General features: G+C 46.0%; 1 protein-coding gene across 3 annotated transcripts in view; it reads right to left on the minus strand.

The window, feature by feature from the left end:
* Ift172 (intraflagellar transport 172) overlaps window positions 1-18027 on the minus strand; it is a 40407-nt gene that overhangs the window by 21618 nt on the left and 762 nt on the right. For all 3 annotated transcript variants that reach the window (XM_055626958.1, XM_055626938.1, XM_055626948.1), the window contains exons 2-16: window positions 14546-14689; window positions 14253-14365; window positions 13785-13824; window positions 13474-13539; window positions 13162-13241; window positions 12944-13031; window positions 11695-11909; window positions 10649-10772; window positions 10217-10312; window positions 8983-9144; window positions 8580-8633; window positions 8290-8393; window positions 8031-8116; window positions 4835-4947; window positions 3905-4072 (exon numbers count right to left, since the gene is read on the minus strand). In XM_055626958.1, coding sequence (XP_055482933.1) covers window positions 3905-4072; window positions 4835-4947; window positions 8031-8116; window positions 8290-8393; window positions 8580-8633; window positions 8983-9144; window positions 10217-10312; window positions 10649-10772; window positions 11695-11909; window positions 12944-13031; window positions 13162-13241; window positions 13474-13539; window positions 13785-13824; window positions 14253-14365; window positions 14546-14689 — 1653 coding nt within the window. The remainder of the gene's footprint in view (window positions 1-3904; window positions 4073-4834; window positions 4948-8030; window positions 8117-8289; window positions 8394-8579; window positions 8634-8982; window positions 9145-10216; window positions 10313-10648; window positions 10773-11694; window positions 11910-12943; window positions 13032-13161; window positions 13242-13473; window positions 13540-13784; window positions 13825-14252; window positions 14366-14545; window positions 14690-18027) is intronic.

Raw genomic sequence — 18027 nt, forward strand, 5'->3', positions numbered from 1 at the left:
CATTGCCCTGAAGGCAAACGCAGGATCAGGAAAATGAGCCTGGAGCCCCTCAGCAGGATGAAGAGGCTGAGGCAGAAAACTCCTCAGCAACCTGGGCCCAGGAGACCAGAGCACGTGGTGCCTCCTTAACATGTAACTGACTGCTATTTATACAAACAAACCATCTTTGGTAGAAAACAAATCCATCTAAGGCTCCAAAAGTCTACAGATTGCATTCAGAATAATAGGAGTGTGCTTGTGCACAGACAAGCGCGCGCACACACACACACACATACACACACACACACACACACACACATGCACCAACCAGTACCAAAGAATAAATTGTAACTGTAAATAATAATTTTAGATCTTTAAGAACTTTAGGTATTAAGAGTAGCAGTTATAGCCAGGGGTGGTGCGCACCCCTTTAATCCGGCACTTAGGGAGGCAGAGGTAGGTGGATCTCTGTGAGTTCAAGGTCATCTTGGTCTACAAAGAGAGTCCAGGATAGCCAAGCCTACACAGAAAAACCCTGTCTTGAAAAAAAAAAAAAAAAGAATAGCAGTTGTAGACAATGCACTGTAATAAAATTATATATGACATATTTAAAGATATAAAGATGACATGGAAAATTAAGTAAGGAAAGACTATGGAGTGGTTGGACATATTGGAAAAAGAATCAAATAAAATTTTATGAAAGTGAAAGCTGTGATGTTGAACGTGAACAAGTTCCCAGGCCACATTTAACTTCTGGAGTAAAACTTCTTGAGTAGCAGAGAAACACAAAGACCTAACTGATGGACTGAAGGATGGGTGTAGAGGGACTTTAATCCAGCTACATGGGTGCTTTGGCTGGAATACAGACATGCCCTTAGCACATACCTTTAATCCCAAATAAAGAAGGTCAAGGTTAGTTGATAGAAGGAAGCAGCCATGTTTGAAAGTGATGTCTAATTAAGAGGCAGACAAAGTGACAACCAGAGAAAGATTTGACAGAATAGGATACAACCAACTCTCAGGAGAATAGAGAAGAAGGAAAGGTGACTTAAAAGGGAGCAGCACAGAGATAGAGGGAGACAGGAGGAAATTTTACCAGGCCAGTTCTACAAAGACAGGTTACAGAGAGAGAGAGTGAGCAAAGTAGAAACAGGTGAAGACAGAATGAGCCAGAGGATGAGAACAAGCCAGAAGATTAGAATAGATTGCCATAGTATGAGGTGGAGCAGAGCAATTCAGTGAGAAGCTGAGAGAAACCAGTTTGAATCAGTCAGCTTAGAGAGAAATTTGAGCCAGAACAGCTGAGTTGAACCAGCCAGCCACAGTTTGAAAGAGCTAGAAATGGTGAGCTAATTCAGCAGTAAGTCTCAGAGGCTGAAAAGATTCTAGGTTAATTGTATGGAGATTAATTTACGGAGGCTAGAAGCTTCCAGGACTAGCCTCAGGTTAATAGACAGAGACCATAAGCCTCAGAGACGACAATTAAATAAGGTAACAAAAGATATTTAACAGATACCTAAACATATCCTTTAGAACATTCATGGAGCAAGAAGAGAGAAACACAAAAGAAGTTGAAAAGGCAAACAAGACAGACAGGAAATGTAACATATGCCTGGTTTGAATTCCTGGGAGAATGGCCACAGTGTTCTCGGTCCCAAGACTGAGGAAGATGTGTGTGTTCACAACTATAGGAAACACAACATATGTTAGATGGAGTAACATTTACATTTATATATAAAGGCTAGCAGCATGATTCAGTACTAGGGGACACACTTCCGATGCATAGAGTCAATTGCTAGCCACCCACTACATAAACCCCAAACCCTCTAATCTGATAGGGCGGCCTGTGCCTACAGCCCCTGCCTCTTGGGAGGCTAGGGCAGGGATTTGCCTGAGCCCAGGAATTTGAGGACAGTCTGTCCTATATAGCAAGAACCTATCACAGGAAGAAAATACTATGTAGAAAGATTGTAGTAAAGTGTCAAGACATCTAGGAAAAGCATGTTTTAAATGCAATAAAAGAGGGGCTAGAGTAGAGTGCTCAGAGTGCTGGTGCTGGCTGTTCTGACAGAGGACCTGAGTTTGGTTCCCAGCACCTAAACTGGGCGGCTCACAACCGCCTGGAACTCCAGCTCCAGGGGATCTGATGGCCTCCTCTGACCTCGGCATGTACCCGCCCTTGCGTATGCATGAACAGACACACAGACACACACACACTTAGAAATTAAAAGATAAATCTTGAAAGCAACCAAAGAGAAAAGAGCTGCTAATAAATTTCTCAGAACACACAAGTTATTGGGATAACATGTTACAAAACACTAAGAAAAACCAGCTGTCAGTCTAAAATTAGGTACGGGGTCCAAAATGGTTTTAGAAGAAAAGCTAAACAAAAGCATGTTCAGATTATCAAAAATTGAGAGATTATAATTTTCCACCAGTGAGATTCTCACCAAAGGGAATTCTAAATGATACTCTCCAAGAAGAAAAAAATACTTCCTGAGGCAAGAAGAAAAAGTAAGCAATAAATATGCTGGTGGCAAATCCAAGCTCTGTCCATATAAAATAATGATGTCATGAGCCATGTGCGGTGCCCCATGCTTGTGATACCAGCAGTTGGGGAGGGAAAGGCAGAAGGCAGCCTGAGCTACACAAGTTTTAGTTCTAGGTCGTGGGAGCCTGTGGGGGGTGGGGGGAGAGAAAGAATATTAAACGAATATGAATGCTGTCAGGCATGGTGGCTGTAGTTCCAGCACCTACATATTAGGAGGTAAAGGCAGGACTATAGAAAATCCAAGACTAGCATGGGCGTGCAGCCAGACTACATACTGAAAGACGCAAAGTTGAAGACGGAGAGATAGTTCGGTGGTTAGCCCTTACGGAGGACTTGGATATGGTGCCCAGCACCCACGTGGCTGCTCATATCCACCTGTAACTCTAGTTCCAGGGACCCTGACACCTTCTTCTGGTCTCCAGGGGCACCAGGCATGCACGTGGTACACAGACAAACATGTAGGTAAAACGAGCATACACATAACGTGCAAATAAATCTTTTCTTAAAAAATCTAAGTGTTTACTCCTAGAAACCCACTTCATGTGGTTTAAAAGTGCATGGCAAGTACTTGCCCAGAGTGCCTGAAGGCTGGGTTCAACCCCGGCACAGCAGCAGCAGCAGCAACAACGAAGATTAGAACTAGAAACGTGTGCAATGGCCTGTGTTCAATCCCAGTGCCCACATGGCAGGGGGAGAGAGCCGACTCCCACAAGTTGTCCTCTGACCTCCGCATATGGGAGTGTGTGTGCATGCATACACACACAATAAATAAATGTTATTTAAAAACTTGAAGGCTAGAATTAAAAATACTGGACAACCAATGAAAAAGGGAGATAATCAAGATTAAAGACTTGCAAGGTGCTTGTATTATCTGTGGGGTGGGGGGAAGAAGGTTACACACTGGCTAACTTGTGCCTTTTAGTGCTTGTTAAGCTTTGAAGGATATGTGTAACAGGATGGTGGGTGGGTGTGACACCAGGATGGGACAGTGGAGTATTTCATGTGTAATTTGAGAAAGGAGAAACTCTGAATGGCTGTAACAATGAACATGAACAAGGATATTGGCATGGAAGCATCCCTCCCACAGGGGTCTACGTTCTCGACTAGAAAGACTGCACATGGTGACGCCATACAGTCCCAGGGCCACTGGGATATGAACTCATCTCTAGGAATCTAACAAGGTCAGGAAACCTAAGCAGGGACAATTGTGGAGGCCAGACCACTATGGGGAGGGGGTGGGAGCTGAGCTTGCCAGTTTCATCATACAGAGTATGGGTGGTGGACAGAGAAAACCAAGCGGCCTTCACAGTTTTCTCCTCAGGGTTTTAAGTAATTAGACGGACACATGTCTGGGGCCTCCTGGTCTCCACCTACCCTGATAGAGGACATGGTGACTCTCTCAGGTGCCTCAATGTTGTACCACACACATAAGCTGTTTCGGTTCTGAGCTACCAGCACATCACTCCCTGGAACCCACTGCACGTAGGAGCAGAAGTTGAGGATCATCGTCTTAGAGCAGCTTTCGATATCATATAGATGCAACTAGAGGACGAGGGAGACAGCACAGTCAGAAGGGGTGTGATACGTCGTCTGGTTTTGCCCATTTTCCCAGTGGTAAACTGACCCAGCCTGTTACGTGTCGACTTTCCAGCCCCTGGCGTCTACTCTAAGTTGCCATATCCTGACTCTGATCAAGCCTGAGATGACCAAGCAAGCTGAGACCTACATTCAAGGTGTTGTCAGGTGAAGGTCAGACTTTCATTCTTAGAGTAGCCCTGGGCCAGATTAATGAGGCTACCAAACAAAACTAAACGAGCTGACGGTTTGTGGAGTGGCTTTCACTGAAACGAAAAATCACAAGGAAGGCTGAACTCTCTGGTGATGACATATTGAGAAGAGAATATGTAAGGGTTAGGAGGTACTACTCAAGCCAGGCTCCGTGCCCTGAGCTAAGTGTGGCTGAACCACACTGGTGAAGTGGGTCTGGGCAATGGTCAGCCAGGCTGAGGAGGGGGACAAAGCCTCCTGAGGACACAGACTTGTGAACAGAAGAGAGAAACCAACTTTGTTCACATCATAAAACAATCTCCTTCAGGTACATATAGGACAGGTAGAGATAGACTAGTAGACTATCCTTTGACCCTTCTGCTATACTAATGGCATACAGAACCAAGAACTATGTCCTCTCCCCACCCCCTACCGCGCACCCCCTAACCTCTACCTCCAACCTGTAGTTCCTGGTAACAGCCTATTTCACACCCTTCTGGACCAGCCCAGGCCTGAGGCCCTAGTAACTTTTCTCACACGAAGTTTCCGGTCCCTGAAGAGAAGCTTGTGCCCAGTCTCGTTAAGTTCCAGCCAATCCACACGGCTCTCGTGACTGATAGTACCGATGTTGTAGCCGCCAATCAGATCCACTGCAAAGAAGATGGGATAAGAAGGGTGATGCCAGCCATGCAGAGGGCTGCCATTGATCTGTAGAATTCTGGTCTTATAATCATGCTGGAACATCTGATCAGTTCAAGGGTATCAGTGGGGACTTCAAATGTACTTCAGTACTGCACAATTTTCAGAGGATGTTTAAAAACCTGGGTATTCCATGTCTATAGTCCCAGAACTTGGGAGGGAGGAGAATCAGGAGTCCAAAGCTAGTCACAGATCAAGTTTGAGTCTAGCCTAAGATAGATGCAGAAACAAAGACACACACAAGAAAGTTAAGAAACTTGTCTAGAATTACAGATGGTTTATTTGACTGTGTAGCTAACTAAAGGTCTTATGGAGAAATGGTAGTTACACAGCTATAATCTAAGCCCTCAGAAAGCTGAGGCAGAAAGAGTGGGACTTTGAGCCAGTCTCATCTAAGTAGGCCAGCTTCTGACCCTGTCTTGAAACAACAAGCAAAAAATGGGTGAGTGTGTTACTGAGTACCAGAGAAAGCTGATGAATGAAATGACCTTGGTAACATCACTCTGGCTCCAAAGAGTCAGGTGAGCACTGGAGTGCACAAGGTGAGATAGCACCAAAGGGTTAAGAGTGAAGGTGCACATGGACAGAACAGTACACAGAAGACTCTGAGGACGGTCAGGCTCATGCAGCCCAGTGGCTCACACCCAGACTTCCAGCACAAGGCAGAAAGGCCAGAGTCAGCCTGGTAGTGTGGTACAGTCTTGACCTTGGAGACATAGAAATTAGGACAGTGGGTATGGTCAGTCATATCCATAATACCGGTACTCAAGGGTCTGAGGCACAAAGATCAGGAATTCAAAGCAAACCTGGGCTATATGAGACCCTGTTTCAAAACACTAAAAACCAAACCAAAACAGCAACCAAAACTAAGGCAGACCAAGCCATGTCAGAGCAGCAAGGATCCCCTGTGAGCCCTAAATTATATGCAAAATTATGTGTATATTCATCTTTTCTGGGAAAATATCTATAACTGTCATTATATTCAAAGGGACTAGTGACTAGGAAAACTGGAGAACTCTACCATTTTACATATATTGAATCCTGTGGAGTGAATGGACTTGTTCTGACATCTCATAGTTTGTCACTGCCACTAGAATCTTGGGCCTCTTGGCCTACATATCATTTCCACTGCAGATACCTGCATTTCCGAGCTCAGAGGTGAAATGTAATACTCATGAAATATGAAACTATGTTAGGAAGAGGTCCATATGTATAGGAAAGCTTGATTTATGACAGGGATGGTTTAACAAATGAGTGGATAAATGCTTAAACAGATGGAAAAAAATAAAGTTATAAAACCCTCCCCACATCACGTACAAAAATAAATGCCAGGTGGAAAGCAAAACTTAACAATGTTAAAATATAGGAGGGAATAGGGGAAAAGTTCTTAAATGAGACCTCAAAAATCAGGAAGTACTATTATTTTTGTAGTACTGGTGACTGAAGCCAGGGCCTGCCATGTTTTCTACCACCAAGCCATATCCACCTCAATTTTTATTTTTTTAAATTAAAAACTTTTTCCAGCCTGGTCTATGGAGCGAGATCCAGGACAGCCAAGGCTACACAGAGAAACCCTTTAACAAAGAGACAACTTGACTTTCACAATGTGTAAGGGATAAGAACTGACAATTCACAGAAGGAATCTGAGTGACTAATCAATCAATAACTGCAATAGCATTTCACACACACCAGGCAGTTTCAAGACTTGGAGAGGATGTGGAAGAGTGGGAACTAACGGGGAAAGGAGTGGAAACTGCTCAGCCTCTTCAGAGAGCAACTGGGAAGTACTTAATGAAGTTGAAGACACAGCTCTTCTATGATTAGCAATTCCACTCTAAAAACAGAGCTCAGAGAGTGGCGCTACTGTGATAAACAAACAACAAGACACCCAAAATAACTGGGGATGGAGAAATGGCTCAGTAGTTAAAAGTACTGGCTGTTCTTTCAGAGGGCCCAGGTTCAATTCCCAGCACCCACATAGCAGCTCACAGCCATCTGTAAGTCCAGTTCTCTTGACCTCTGAGAGCAGCAGGCATGCATATGGTACACAATCATATGTGCACGCAGAACAGCCATACATGTAAAAGAAAAATAACAAGCTGGGCATGGTGGCCCATGCCTGTAATCCCAGCACTCTGGGAGGCAGAGCCAGGCAGATCTCTGAGTTCCAGGCCAGCCTGGTCTACAAAGTTAGTCCAGGACAACCAAGGCTACCCAAAGAAACCCTGTCTCAAAAAAAAAAAAAAAAAAAAAGCAAAAACAAAAAGATATGAACCAAAAGACCCAATGTAAATACAACAAAATGCTGTATGATTCGATACAACTAGGCATCAATAAACAAGTGATAATATGTCACGACTATTAACAGCTGAAATTTACTAAATGACGATGTGGCAGGCAAGGAGCTAAGTGCTTCCCCCTGGGGCAGGTGCTGTTGCTCCCACTCTGTGAGAAACAAGGAACTTCAGTACCCTCACACAGATGCCAGTACAGAGACCCTGACACCAGGGTCCCATTCTTACAGCTATGCTGCCTATGCGTGCTCATGTCTAGAGGATACTGTGCTATTCTTGAGGCCTATAACATCTGCTGGTAAAAATTATAAGGTTAAGATTTATAAATCAAATACTTGTGGAATGCAAATTTTGTTTCTATTGTTACTAATAATATGGGACATAAAGATAATATGGCCCTTGTCTATGATCTGATGACATCTAAGCAGAAAAACTCCTAAAGTCGCTGCTGGTTACTGCAACTGTTTACAGCTTGCAGGCCCTAAAATATATGACTAAAGAACATGCTAATTATATATAGACAGGCCTGTGTGTCTGTGTATCCACAGCTAGGTACTTACATAAAGGCACACCCACAGGAACTTAAACATTGTGTATAGCCACAATGTTTACTGTATACACAATGTGGATAACTGTAAAAACGGGGTTACATCTTTACTTGGTTTCTTGGAGTCTTCACTGAACACAATCCTGTGATAAGGAAGTGCAACACAGGTATTATCATCATAAGAGAGTCTTACCTATAGCAATCGTCTTAATATCAACAAGATAAGCCAACTTCTTATTATCTTCCATTCCTCGCTGACACCGCTCATTAATACGGACGCTGAAACATGAAGGACAGGTAAGGAAAGGGTTTAGCCTGGGGTCTTATGGAGGGTTCTGAGGTACCACATGGATGAAGTTTTTAGACTGGTCTGGGAGTCCTCTAAACACCCTTTGGAAGTTTGAAAGGAACTCCTCTGAATTTCAAGGGTTCAGAGACCCTCGTGAGGTTACCTGATGAGGTGAGGGTTCATGAACTCAGTGCGCACAGAGCCCAGGGAGTCATTACTCCCATATTCCACCAGGGTCAGCTCTCCAGCATTGAAGATCATGCACACCTGAAGGAGAACGGAAGGAGGTGTGGAGAGAAACAGTGGAAGGGGCACCAAGTGCGGGGTGACTTCTCTCCTTGTCCTCCCCCCCCCCTTCCATCTGCAGGCTCCCACCCCTTGCCACTCACCCTTGTGGCTAGGAACTGGAATGGGGCTTATCAAAATGGTGGAGGGGAGGCAAGCTCTACTCACATTCTCATTTTCAAAGAAATATTTCTCATTGCCACCGGATCCCTGCCAGGCTATCTGCAAAGTGAGGAGAAAATGTCAAGACACAATTACCCAAGACAATGCTGGAAGGGTGTTGATGGGGAGGGAAAGAAATGGCACTCAGGGAGGCCTCGACATTACGCAAAAAACGCGCTGTGTCAGACTCTTGCCCTGATCCCTACACTTCTGAGAGATGACAGCGAAAAAACGGTCTGACCGTGGAAACTCATACTCCAGCATTCTACACCTCTCACTCCTTGAAACCGGGTCAACCAACATCAGAACGGCAGGACCTCCTTTGGGGAATCTTACTTTTGGGGTCTCAGACCCCCAGAATTAGCAAGCCAAGATGCCCCATTACCCATCCTTCCATTCTTGGTCCCACCTCACTGAGGCGATTAGTGTTCAAGTCTCCCAGCAGCAGTGTATCTGACGTGTGAGCCACCAAGTAACGTTCCTTTCCCAGGATCTTCACCTCTTCCACCTCATAGCCATAGTGTGACTTGAGCACCACTCTGGTCCCTGAAGATAGGTTCTTCACAATCACCTGGTAAGGGACGAGTCCGAGCCCTTCAGACTTTCCCAGCACAAAAGGGGTGAAGGTGCCACATCCCTCCCACAGCCTTCATGATGCTGAACATGGCTAATAACTTGTGTCCGCCCTTGGCCTAGGATGCTGTTGATAATGATGGTACCTTACACTCACACGGGGATTTGTTACTTGGGAAATGCTTTCAGTCTTTCTTTTGCTGTTTGTGAGACATTTGATTCTGAAAGTTATATAACACCAATCACTTACTTTGTTCCTGCAGCTCTTAGTACAACTCTACCTATTAAGGCAGAAGACTGGATAATAGTAAGTAATACTATAATTAAATGTGATAAATAATAACATTATTAAAAATAATAATATATGATGATGGATTTTAAAGAGTCTTCTTATGTGCCTAAGATTACCTCCAACTGGCCATCCTCCTGCCTCAGCCTCCTGAATGCTAAGATTTTTTTCTTTTCTTCTTCCTCTTTAACTTCTGTTTTGTGTTTGTTTTTGTTTTTGAGACAAGGTTTCACTATGTAGCCTTGGTTGGGCTGGAACTTGCTATGTAGACCAGGCTGGCCTCAAACTCATAGGCCACATGCCAGACCACAATGTCTTTCTTTTTTTTCCTTTTCTTTTTTATTATGTGTGTGGGTATGTTCAAAGGTGAAAGAATGAAAAGATAAAGGGACAAATCAACAATAAAGGCAAGGGAAGGACAGAGGGAGGGTGAAAAGTCTGCTTCAAAGACAACAGAGTCCTGGAGCTTTGCGGTTCATTTGTGATCCTGTTCACCAGCTCTTCTATGGCCAGCACAGGGGAAGAAAGCTTCATACCAGAAAGATAAAGGTGCCAAGCCTTGTACTCTAGAGCCTGGCACTTAAACCTTTTCTTACAATGCAGCAGAACAACTATATGGCAAGAAAGTTGCCAAGAAGTTACCCTGACACATTCTGTCTCCCACATTCTGACTGCTCTGCCAGGATGAAGGTTAAATCTGACACTGGCTGCAGCCAGCAGGAGGGGAAATGTTACAAAGATGAATGAGCCAGGAGAGCTCTCAGCATGGCAGGCTGCTCACCTGGCTAGGCCCCACATACGTCAGCTCGAACTTGTTCTTGTAAATGCTCCTTCGCAGGCAGCAGTCGAACTGTTCCACCCCGCCGCAGAGGGTGCCCTAGGGAGAGGGACAGTGTGATAGGCGACACGCAGTGCGCTGGCACAGGGTGGCTATCAGATACACCCAGCAGAAGGGCGGCAGGTTTTGGCCTATCAGAAGAAAAAAAGGTGGTAGCCCCCAGACCTGCAGGCATCATGTGTGGACTGGATGAGAGGGAGAAACCAGGCTGGCCCGGACAACTCTGTCCCTCTGGGCCTCCGCTAAGTGCACATTTAACAGCAGATTCTGAGGTTGAAGTCACAAGGCAGTGGTGCCACAGTAGGGGGACTTGGCACAGGGGATATTTTACTGTAGTTTGGAGACCAAGATGGAAAGGGGCTGCTAGCAACACACCGCACAGAGCCGCGAGCCATCCCGCTTCCAGGCCAAGGCTGTGACGGTGTATAAGTTGGCAATCTCCTTGGGCTTGGCCTCTTCCCAGATGCTTCTTCGAGGACTCCAGTTGAACACCCGAAGTCTAGAAAGGTATGTGGCTTTTAGAAGACATGGAGGCGGAGCAAAGGAGTGAAAAAAAGCCTGCAAATAAAGGAAACCAGTCTCCTTCTATCAGAAAGGGAAGCAAATGCAAAACAACAGACCAGTGAAGGAGCCTAGCCAGAGAGGATTAAAAAGGTGCAAAGGGAGTCGGGAAAGTCAAGGCGAAAGGAAACAGAGTAAGATAATGGATGCCAGGTGTAATGGTGCACAACTGTAATGCAAACACTTGGGAGGCAGAGGCAGGAGGATCGCTGCAAGTTTGAAGTCGGCCTGGTGTACCTAGTGAGTTCCAGGCTACTTAGGGCTATAGAGGGAGACCCTATCTCAAAAATAAAAAAGAACACGAAAGGATGGAAATAGAGAAAACGGGACAAGTGAGAAAAACGAAACTGTCAGGAATATAGGAAGAGGAAAGCAGGAAGTGGAAGAGTCAAAGAAAGGAACATAAGGAGACACACAGGACTGAAGGAGACACAAAGACTGACAAAGAGAGGGGACCTGAGCTGCAGCTGCTTATCTGCCAGTTCTTTATTTGCTCACCAAACAGGGGCTATGTATCACGTATCAGAAGCCAACGTAGGCCCTGGAGAGGAAGACTACCCAGCCTTCTTCTCAAGGAGTCCTCAAAATAGAAGCAACAACTATGGTACAGCAGGATAAGCTCAAAGTCTGAACAAGGCAGTAGAGACATGGAGAAGGTGATAAATTCTGCGGTGGAATTTCAGGCTGAGGTAACACGCTGCATTTCGAAGCTGCCAGCATGCCAATGGGTGACAATCTGAGAATCCCTTTCAATAGACATTGCCTCTGTCCAGGCTCCTGCTGTGGTTCAGAACAACCTGGCCAGCACAAGGAGTTCCCAGAGAAAGAAGACAGAAGACACAATAGGACGGGGGACCTACCTGTCATAACTTCCCAGCACGACAGACTGGCCCCCGGGACTCGCTGCCGCTGTGGTGAACTCTCGCTCCTGAGGGTCCCGGCTGTAGTCAAAGGTTTGCAGCACGTGGCCTTCCTTCCCATAGGCCACGATCCTCCGGTCACAGCCAGCAGCCACGATGCTGTTGGTTGCCCAGGCCAAGGCATAGGGAGGGCACGGATGGTTAACCAACTTCCCCTGCGACAGAACACTTCCGGTTTACTCTGAGGATGCCACCCTAGAAATTCCTCATTGCTAGCAGCTGAGCCACTCAGTCTTGACCATCTCACCCGGTGCGGGCGGGCGGGGGGGGGGGGGGATCTTCCTGCCAACATCTTCCCATACCTAATCCTAAAGACTTCACAGAGTATCCTCCATGTCATGACCACACATACCACACACACACACACACACACACACACACACGCTGACTTTGTACTCTAAAGAAATCGCAACATAGTGGTGTGTTGGGGAGCTCAGGCATGTACTAGCAAAGCCACCCAAGGGGAGATAGCACACGGTAGCCAACTCTGTCTCCACCCAAGAGAGCATGTGGCTTCTTTTTTTCAAGGAGGGCTACGTTTAATTAATTATACGGGCAGCTCGCAATGTAAATGATTTGTGCAATCTCGAATTATGCAGAGTGAAACATGAACGTTTCCCTTTATGTCTATCTTTTCTTTTTCCAAGAAAATTGACCTTTAACCCTTTCATTTATTTGTGTGTGTACACGTGGGTTTGTGTGCACTTGTGTGTGTGTACGCTCACATTTGCGTGCATGCACCCATCGGTGAAGGGCAACTACAAAAGTCACTTCTCTTGCACCACATGGCTTTGGTTGGGTTTGGCATCAGGGGTTTTTACTTGCTGAGCTATCTTGCTGGCCTGTTTTTTCCCCTATGCATTTGTATGTCTATGTGTTACGTAAATACGTATATAAATACACATATTTGTGTATGTGTATATATTTACATAAGTGGAAATAATTTTCACTTTTTGTCCCCCTTACAGGCTTTATTTCCCCCCTCTCAAGGTCCTTTCCGCCCACTCCTCCCTATAAATAGTAAGCTCTAGCCTCCTAAACACAAATCTCTGTGGTGGCATCCAAATGCTTCTCTCTAAGACTCTTCCAGCCTCCTCCCTAAATAACTCGGTCATGGTGCTTAGACATGCAGCTTCCCCCAGGAGGGCTCCTGGATGTCCCCCCTTCCCACAGGATGCTTTATTCATACCTGTGACTCTCCAGAGCCTTCATCATCAAAAAAATATCTGACGATGGTGCCATCCGAGTGACCCGAGAGGATCCCCTTCCCAGAGCAGCTGAAGAACAAAAGCAGAGAGGCAAAGTTATGAATGAGAGACTTTCACCTTGCTGAGAAAGTCCCCTTCCAGCCGAAGCAGCTTCTTCCTGACATTTCCAGGAAATGCATGTCTTCTTTTTGGTACTCACTTGGTTGTCAGCGCCACCACGTAAGAGTCTGTCCCATAGATGGTAGATGACCTGTTAGTTTTAGTGTTGGCTAAGCGAACCTGAAAATCAAAGAATGCACACAAGTCTGGCTAGGCTACTTGCAGTTTTACCTAGGCCCTGAGAAGGAAAGACAAAAAAACCTAGGGTGTACAAAACTGGTCCTCGTGCATTCTTCCGCGGTACATACACACTTGGGCTCCAGGGGAAAAGATGAACTGTCTTGCATCCACTCCCCATCCAGGACCGTTATCCCCACCTGACACCTAACCGGGTTTCCCTCCCCGCCTTTACCTTGCCCTCAGCCAGGCCGAAAACAATGATGTACTCTGCAGGCCACTGCAGGCAAGTGACAGCACTCTGTGTGTGAAAGGGTGAGAGGGTGACCCCACCTGTGTGGATTAGCACCTTTATACACCCACACCCGCCGCAGCCACCACCCTCGTCTCCTACAGGGAAGAGTGCAAGGAGGGGACACCACTAGGCTCTTTAGCAGGTGACAACGGGCAGCCAGGCAGCGCCATCCTTTAGCGGCTCAAACGAGCTTTGGACATTATAAAGTGCAACTCCTGGTTACAGTCACAGGCAGGGAAACCGGACTTTACCGTCTGGATGAACTTGTTGCAGATGACCTTCTTGTCACCCCTGTCAAACATAAGGAAAGAAAGCACTTCAAGTCACTTCCTCAAATAAAATGCCCCCAAATAATGGTGATGGGGGGAGGGAGGAGCAGAATCCTTTCCTGGCCCAGTGGTGTTTCCTATTCCTCTGGGGGAGGTCTGATGGCGATGTGGGTGGGTGCCCAAGAAACCCTGGGGCACCATCAGAGATAGCATCCCTGGCTCTCAGGACCTTCCGCTGGCCTTACTCATTCCTCCAGGGATGGGACTAAAGGACACGTGGGGCAGGCAAAGGCACGGACACACAGAATCAGACTTTAGAATGTCTCTGCCTCCCACGCCTGATCGTGGCACCAATCCCTGTACCCCCTCCCCCAACAACTACCCCAGCGAGGCATTTCTCATGCATAACTCTCCTTCTGTGGGCCACCCACCCCTCATCTCTGTCCTCACCAATCTTCTCCGATCTTGTAGACATAGATGATGTTGTCAGTCTGTCCTATGGCAATCTTAGTGGAATCAGGAGAGAAAGCCATGCCTTTCACCATGTAGCTCTTCCTGCCGTACTAGCAGTAAAAACAACAACAATGAGTACACATGAAAGAGGAAAGGAGACACATACATGTCCCAACAGACCCGGAAGCTCAATACTGAGAAAAGGGGTAGACCATTTCCCGTGCCCATGGCTAGAAGGCAGATGACAAAGTTTCCTAGGTTGATAGGTTAGGTGGATGAGCCCTCTCCACCTTCATGTCTGCCGGTTTGGTGGAGAACTTGTCTCTCCGTTCGCCATGTTCGTCATACAGCAATACCACTCTGTCCACTGTGCACACAGCAAATTTCGCATTGTTCTGGGACCAGGCCATGCACGTCACCTTCGCAGCTCCATCCTGCGGAGGCACAGCGGTAACATAAGCGACCTCCTGAGTGCTAGGCCTCAGGGCATGCACCGTCGCGTCTAGTTTATGCTGTGTTGGGAAAGGAACCCAGGGCTTCACTCAAGCTAAGTAAACTGCACCTACCAACCCGGCTCCCCAGCCCCCAGGTGCTTTCTGAGACTCCTGACACAAATGTAATGCATCAGCTGTTCCGAAGCCAATGGCCTTCTTGTTCCCTCATCTTTCAAGTCTGATACTGAAAAAAAAAAAAAAGTCAATTAATCTGATACATTTTAGTCTTTATAGCTACTCATTCAATTAATGTTTTCAAGCACTTTAAGGAGAAAGGCAGTTGGCCAGGAGCTGACAGAGAGACAAAGAGCAAAACACAGATCCTGCCCCAGGACCTAATAAGATGCTACAAAACTGAAAATGCCCCATAAGAAGAAAATGTACTGAGTGCAGTAACAGCTCAGAGATGCCCAAGACAATTTTATGCTTAAGCAATCAAAATTAAACTCTGAAGGATGAATGTGTTGAATGGTGAATTACTTCAGACGTAACAGCCAGCACAACAAAGTTGAGCTCTGGGCAAGGAAGCTGAGACTTCTGTAAAGGAGAGAGGAAGAAGGCAGGAAGTATGGACTGGGCCAGCCCGGGATGAGCCTTTGAAGGCAGGATAATGACTTGAACATACCTAGCAGGAATAGGACAGAGGAAGCTCTGAAACAAGGAGTAACAGAACTAGGATTGAGAGTAGGAATAAACAACACTTTCCCCTGCTTAACTGCCCACATTATGAAAGTCTAGCATTAAAAGTAACCACTGCTGCCAGGCACAGGGGGGCAGGCCTGAAATCCCGGCAGAGGCAGAGGCAGAGGCAGGTGGATCTCTGTGAGGTCATGACCAGACTGGTCTACACAGCGAGTACAGGACAGCCAAGGCTACACAGAGAAACCCTGTCTCAAAAAACCAAAAACCAAAAAACCAAATTAAAATTTAAAAAAAAAAAAAAGGACCACTGCTAACTCTGAGATATAGCCCAGTTGGTGGAGTCTTACATTGCTGAGTCCCTGAGTTTGATGCTTGGCAACTCAAAAAAAAAAAAAAGTAACTAAAAAGAACACGGGGTTGACAGGTGCAGTGACAGATGCCTGTAACCCCAGCACCTGGGAGGTGAAGGCAGGAGCATCAGACGTTCAAGATCTTTCTCAGCTACATGGCAGGTTTGAAGCTAGCCTGGGCTACTGGGGCCCTGACTTTAAGAAAATGTGATCACCACCCAGTGAATTATTCTTACTGTGTCTCTCTCACGGCGCCAGCTGTGGTCCTCCCTAAGGCACTGCCACTAAAGTTTTCTGACCTTGAAATTGAATTTAGCTCCTACTTCAAATGTCTGATTAACCACTTGGGCTACTGGAGGTCTAACTTAAAACACTTTTCACACCCAACCCAAATACCATCAAAGCCAGAAGAGGGTCATTGCACCAAAATCCTTAAACTACAGCCAGGAAATAGCCACACCATCACCACAGAGTGACCCAACCATTCACTGCAGTAGGTAAGAAGGGAGCGCAGGCGTTTCATCAACTTTGGCTGGGCATCCTCCTTCCTGGCTGAGGCCCTCCTGGGCATCTGGCCCAGCTGTACCATGACATCACCATCATTTTTTATTTTTATTTTATTTTTTTTTTAGAGACCAAAGGGTTCTATTTCCAATTTTTCCATTAGGGGCATTTTGAAATTACAGATCACAGCATCAGCTTACTGAGCACAGAGCACAACATTTTACTGTTCTACCACTGACGCAGGGCTCCGTCTGCTACAACTCGTTTCTAATTTACTTGTACTCTCCGCACACACCACAAACATTCCTGAGTTCCATAACCCTCCTTTCTTGACAGTCAGGTGCCTGACTGGACTGTCTTGAGGATTAAGTGAAACAGTGTCAGGCAAGCATTTTCATAAATGCCTGACATCCATTAAGAACTGTATCTCATTTTACGTTTTGGAGAAATTGAGGCATTGAAAAAATTAAGAAATCTGCTCTGGTTTATATATACAGTTTTTAGATGGCAGATGCAATATTTGAGTCTATGGATGTTTGATTCCATAAGCTATAACTCTAATGTCTTTAATTATGCTGTTGTGATATATATATATATATATATGACTTAATTCTGCCATATATTCTTATTTATTGTTATTATTTTTGAGACAGGGTCTCTCTGTGTAGTCCCAGAACTTGCTTTGTAGACCAGACTGGCATCAAGCTTACAGAAATCTGCCTGCCTCTGCTCCTGAGTATTGGGACTCATGGTGGCATGAGCCACCATGCCCTGGCTATTCTTATCTCTTAAAAGAAGGTCTTGCTATGCAGTCAAGCTGGCTCTCAGCTCACAGCAATCCTCCTGCCTCAGCCTTCCAAGTTCTAAGAGTACAAGCTTGCATGATCAGGTAAGGGACTTGTTTTTGTACTGCTAGGGAGGAACGCAAGGGCACGCACATGCTAAGTATAGGCTCCACCACCAGCAACACCTCCTGCAAAGCAGCATACTTGTTTTGTATATAGGTGTGTGTTTGTGTGTGCCTGTTTGTGTGTGTATGTAGAGGCCAGAGGTCAACATCAAGGGTCTTTCCCAATCATTCTCCACCTTATTTTTTTAAGACAGGGTCTCTCACTGAAGCTGATGCTCATGAATTTGGCTAGGCTAGAGTTCTAGGACTAGACCCCTAGGAGCCCACCTGTCTGCCCCCCCCCAGCCTCGGGGTTACAGCTGTTCCTGGCTTCCAAGTGGGTGCTGGAGATCTGAGCTCAGTTTCTCAGGCTTGTGAGGAGTCTTCTCCCCTAGAGCCAACCTTCTTATTGGTGTTGTGTAAGCCTGTCCTCTCAATTCCGAATGTCTGTCTCTGTTGTCTCTCATTCTTCACACAGCTTTACAGTTTATAACGCTCTTTAATTTTTTCCCCTTACATTTATGGTGGGGTGGTACCTGTGTGGCCGTCAGAGGACAACTTGCATGAGTTGGTTCTTTCCGTCCACTGTGCGGGTCACAGGGCTCAAGCTCAGGTGGTCAGGATTAGTGGTAAGTACCTTTATCCACTGAGCCATCGCACTGGCCTACTGTGGGGTTTTCCTTCCTTCCTTCCTTCCTTCCTTCCTTCCTTCCTTCCTTCCTTCCTTCCTTCCTTCCTTCTTTCTTTTTTAAAGATAAGAATCTCATGTAACCCAGGCTGGCCTTGAACTCTTGAGGTAGCCAACATGGCCTTGCACTCCTGATCCTCCTGCCTCCACTCAACAGTCGCTGTTATTACCGGCCTGGGCCACTATGCCCAGCTTATGATGTTCT

This window comes from Psammomys obesus, unplaced genomic scaffold, assembly GCF_907164565.1.
Source record: "Psammomys obesus unplaced genomic scaffold, mPsaObe1.curated_primary_1811, whole genome shotgun sequence".
Classification (NCBI taxonomy): domain Eukaryota; kingdom Metazoa; phylum Chordata; class Mammalia; order Rodentia; family Muridae; genus Psammomys; species Psammomys obesus.